Below are 5497 nucleotides of genomic sequence, written 5' to 3'. Positions count from 1 at the left end.
ATCAATGATAATTAAATTTAAATATTTTACTATTAATTTTTTATTTTAGAGTATAAAATTAACTTTTAAATAACCACACTCTTTTTTTTTTTAAGAAAACATGCTTATAGCATTTCATTAATAATAAGAAGTTCAATACAATCGGGTATGTGAAAATAAACAACGGGACTAGCTAGTAACGTGGCTTCTCCTGCAAGAACATGAGCAACCTCGTTTGCTTGTCGCCTAACAAACTCCACCCTAAAGTTGGTAAAGAAAGAACTAAACAGAGACCGGCATGATGAGATAATGCACCCAAATTCAGAAGTGTCATCTCGATTAGCATGGAAGGCATCACAAGTAAACTTGGTATCCGTTTCAAAATCGACGTTGTCAAATTGCATATCATTTAGCCACTGCAAGGCAGAATGAAGACCCAACGCTTCACCAACGTCCACAGAATAGACACATAGGTAACTAACAACCTTATGAATCCCGAACACAGATACCCACACTAGTATGGTTAAGATGAGAGGAATAACCACACTTTATTGTATTTAGTAATTTTTCACATATTTTAATTTTATTTTGGGTTGTTTCATATTTTATATTGGGGTTTATAACTATATGTTAATGAAATTGTCAATAAAAAATAGCGAAAAATATGTATTCAAAGCTTGATTATATTAAAATAGACCCGCAATACTATTTTTCCTGAATTGTGTTAGATTATTATTATTATGCTAGATTATTAGAAGAAAAAAATTATTGAGGGATTAAAGTGTATATTTTAACATAAGAGGAGAGATGAATGTAATTTAAACTTCTCTTAGGAGAGGGGAGTGAAATATTTTCTAAAATATTATGAATAAAGGAGAGGGGGAGTGTATGTTTTGAAACAAGAGGGGAAGAGAATGTAATTCAAACATCTTTGAGGAATGAGGAGTATAGTTTACTCTTTTATTTATGGAAAAGGTTGGTAGTTAGATTAATTTTTTTTCTTTCATTCATATTTGAATTTAAGACTTCAACTCTTTATCTTTAATTTAAATTAGTTGAGTAAATAAATATTTATATTATTCAAAGAAAATAAATATTTGGTAAAACACAACATAATGAAAAAGAAAAGTTGGGCAAGGTTTGAATCTTCTCCTCAACTAACAAATAGGAAAGTAGAACCATTGGATTGTCATTGACTATTTTCATTGGTAGGCGTCATTGACAATTTATTTTGGTAGGCGTCATTGGAGCAGAACCATTTTGATTGCAATCGATATATTGTGCATCAGAAACACATTAAGAAAATTTTGATGGACCAAAGGAATATTGTGCACAATCCTCCAACTCTCTATAAACAAATCAATCCCAAGATTATCCTTAATATTAAGTTTGTTCAAATTCAAACCGATCCAAATTAAAACCGTAAATTGATCTAAAAAAATTGAAAACTGCAAAAAATCGAATATTATTGATTGTGTATGGATGTTGTTTTGGAAAAACCGCTATGATTGGATCGGATTTCGGATCACTTTTTCAAAACCAAATCAAACCGAACCGAACCACAAAAGTAATTTTTTTTTTTTTGAACTAACTTATTTCTTATTTTATTAGTATTTTATATTGCATGCATTAATATATTGCTTGTTGATATTTATTCTTATATATTGCATTAAATTAATCTATATTATTACTACTTCATATATTTAAAATATAATCAACCATTTTCATTGTGTAATGTTAACTTTTTTAATACATTTGTGTTATATTTGTATCAAACCTATTATTTTATTGTGTATGTGTAATGTTAATATTAATAAAAAAATTACATGTTGAACTTTGGATATCCAAAAACCAATCCAAATTAAACCGCATATATTTGGATTGATTTTTTTTAATAATTATCCAGACCGAACCGAACAGCACATGATTTTTATTTTGGATCGGTTGACTTTTTATCTCAAAATTGACCCATACCGGACCGCGAACTCCCATACTTAATACTATACAAAATGGAATTATAATCAACCGCTTCCCCCTTATGTTATTTTAGTAAACTTAGCACAAGGATATTCGTTTAAATCTGTAGTATAACTATAATTAGAAATATGCAGTCCACACAAGTCCTAACTCAACCGACAAAAATGCTAAAATTATTAGACCAGACGTCATGATTGGGGTTCGAATTATAACCCTCCACTTATATGTGTTATTTATAATGATTTTATCATTTCGTCTATCTACTAAAAAAAAATAAGGTCTATCACACACATCACATTTGCGGTTTTACCAAACATAACCTCGAGAAATAATATATGGCATCCACGTTTATGTTCTCTTGTCGAAAATATTTTCATTTGAATATTAGTGTCTTGTGATTGCTGGGAACCAACCTCACAGTTGACAACTAAGCTATAATTTTATATTCTATGGATATAAGATCATAAGTCGTGTACCGAACTAACCTTGTACAAAATGTAAACAAGTAAACAAAATCCCAAGGAATATTTGTATACATACACCATTACATTGAACTTGATGAATGTTTAAGTTCATCCTAAATCTCTAATGAAATTAAATATTCACAATAGTAGGTTGGTATTGGTGAATGCATTCACGGTAGCCAAAATATCAACATCAAAGATACAAATTAAGACAAATTCCTTGTAGCTAGCTACTAAGAATATAGTTGACTTTTCTTCATTCTCACTAATGATATTATATTAATGCAACAAAAAATCTTCATAGCTACTATATAAACCCTAGAAGCCATGCATCTTATATTCATCCATCTAGCTATAACAACCCTTTCATCCATTCATTCAAATACCAATGGCTTTCAAAAACTTCACCTTTATGAAATTGTATGTTTCCTTTCTACTTTCAATCTTGTTCTTTGTATCATTGTGTGTAGCAAATAATGTTCCACCTGAAACCATTTGCAAGGGTACCATAAACCCTATTTATTGTAAAACCGTTCTTGGTAGTGAAAATGGAAACATATATGACTATGGTCGCATTTCTATTCGAAAGTCCTTATCCCAATCTCGTAAGTTTGTGAACTTATTGGACTCATATCTTCAAGGGAGTTCGTCTTTGTCTCAATCCACAATTCGCGCTCTTGAAGATTGTCAATACCTTGCTAACCTAAGTTTTGAATACTTATCAAACACTTATGGCACAACAAATCAATCTAGTAACGTTCTTCCAACTTCTCAAGCCGAAGATTTTGAGACTTTCCTCAGCGCCGTTTTGACTAACCAACAAACATGTTTGGATGGTCTAAACACTACAACTTCTGATCAAAGAGTGAAAAATGACTTGTCATTATCTCTCTCCGATGACATAAAGCTTCATAGTGTAACCCTAGCCTTGTTCTTGAAGGGTTGGATGCCTGCGAATAAAATAAGAACGTCATGGCCACAAAAAGGGAGACATTTGAATTTCAAAAATGGTAATTTACCATTGAAGATGTCAAATAAAGCACGCGCTATTTATGATTCAGCTAGACGCCATGGGAGAAAACTACTTCAAACCGATGAAGATAGTATTTTGGTAAGTGATATTGTTGTTGTTAGTCAAGATGGAAGTGGAAACTTCACCACTATCAATGATGCAATAGCTGCTGCACCAAATAACACAGTTGCAAGTGATGGTTACTTCCTCATTTTTATCACTGAAGGTGTGTATGAAGAGTATGTCTCTATTGACAAAAAGAAGAAATACTTGATGATGATTGGAGAAGGAATCAATCAAACAATTATCACAGGCAATCGCAATGTCGCTGATGGTTTCACAACATTCAATTCAGCCACCTTTGGTAAGAAAAATTAACTTACATATTAAATAGACCACCATAAGAAATTGCTACATATTCACAATTCATTTAGTCACAAAAACATAATATTTTTTTTTTTTTTTTGCTGAATCAAGAGCGTAATGACATCAAATCACAAAATTATTTAGTAATCTATTTCGCGAAATTGGTTTGAATAACGATTGATAATTTTGGTTGGTTTCTAACATCGGATTTTTGTAGTCCGCAATTAATCACACAAACATTGTTAATCTATATTATGTCATGACTTATGGCATGCATGAAGATACTTTATATGTCAACGATTTCACTAACATGATGCTTCATGTGGGTTTGCAGCTGTGGTTGCTCAAGGGTTCGTGGCAGTTAACATAACATTTCGCAACACCGCTGGAGCAGCAAAAAATCAAGCAGTTGCACTAAGAAGTGGAGCAGACATGTCCACATTTTACAGCTGCAGCTTTGAAGGGTATCAAGATACACTATATACACATTCTTTGAGGCAATTTTATAGAGAATGTGATATCTATGGAACAGTTGATTTCATATTCGGAAATGGTGCAGTTGTTTTGCAAAATTGTAACATTTATCCCCGTCTTCCTCTAAGTGGACAATTCAATCCTATAACAGCTCAAGGTCGAACCGACCCGAATCAAAACACTGGAATTTCTATACAAAATGCAACTATTAAACCAGCAGATGATTTGGCTCCTAACGTTGCAACTGTTAAAACATACCTAGGGAGACCATGGAAAGAATATTCAAGAACAGTTTATATGCAATCCTTTATGGATAGTTTCATAAACCCTTCTGGTTGGCGTGAATGGAATGGTGATTTTGCTTTGAGCACTTTATATTATGCAGAATATGATAATAGAGGAGCAGGTTCAAGCACTGCAAATAGAGTAACATGGCCTGGTTATCATGTTATTGGTGCCACTGATGCAGCAAATTTTACGGTCTCTAACTTTGTGAGTGGTGATGATTGGATTCCTCAAACTGGTGTCCCTTACATGAGTGGATTGGTATAGTCAAATTCAAACACCTACTATATCAATTTGTTGAATTTCTATTTTTATATACATTTCTTGTACCAAAAAAAATAAAATAAAATTATGTGTAGCTTCACAAGGGAATATAAGAATTCATTGTAAAGATTATTCTAAACTAATTAATTAATAATTAATGTTTGTGTATATCTTTTTTCTCTCTAAAGTATATATGGTTATCAATGTTTTAAAATCTTAAGCACTCAAAGATTTAGGAAGAGTAGTGGGTCATTAGTGATGGATTGAACCAGTGTTTTATTGATTGAACCACATGATTCAGTTAGATTGAAATAGATGATTCAATTGATCATATCATCCGATCTTTATGAAAAATTACTTTTGTTTTTAACTAGATTTAACTAGATGACTCAATCCTTAAAAAAAAAAAACTAGATGACTCAATCTCAAATAATTTAACACACATAATTTAAAGAAATCACTACACAAATTCACAAGCTCACTTTTCATCTTCAATACAATTATGGGTGCGTTTCATTTAGCTTTAAAAAAAATAGATTCTCATTCTGTGTTAAAATAATCTAGAGATTTTTTCTTAGAATTTTGAAAAAAATCTAAAGTTATTTGTGTTTGTCAACTACACAAACAAAGTGATTATTATTTTTTTTCAAAATGATTTTTAACTAGTTCATGTGTT

At 31.4% G+C, this 5497-nt stretch overlaps 1 protein-coding gene across 1 annotated transcript; it reads left to right on the top strand.

The window, feature by feature from the left end:
* The first annotated feature begins 2748 nt into the window (after positions 1–2748).
* Positions 2749–4979, top strand: LOC25483614 (probable pectinesterase/pectinesterase inhibitor 7). The gene is made up of 2 exons (XM_013612309.3): positions 2749–3796; positions 4133–4979. Exons 1-2 carry the CDS (start codon positions 2809–2811, stop codon positions 4822–4824), a joined length of 1680 nt encoding a protein of 559 aa, XP_013467763.2. The 5' UTR covers positions 2749–2808; the 3' UTR covers positions 4825–4979.
* Positions 4980–5497: the final 518 nt, after the last annotated feature.

This window comes from Medicago truncatula, chromosome 1 (genome assembly GCF_003473485.1).
Source record: "Medicago truncatula cultivar Jemalong A17 chromosome 1, MtrunA17r5.0-ANR, whole genome shotgun sequence".
NCBI classification, from domain to species: Eukaryota; Viridiplantae; Streptophyta; class Magnoliopsida; order Fabales; family Fabaceae; genus Medicago; species Medicago truncatula.
Note: the sequence above shows the minus strand (reverse complement) of the source record. Positions and strands in the feature narration are given on the sequence as shown.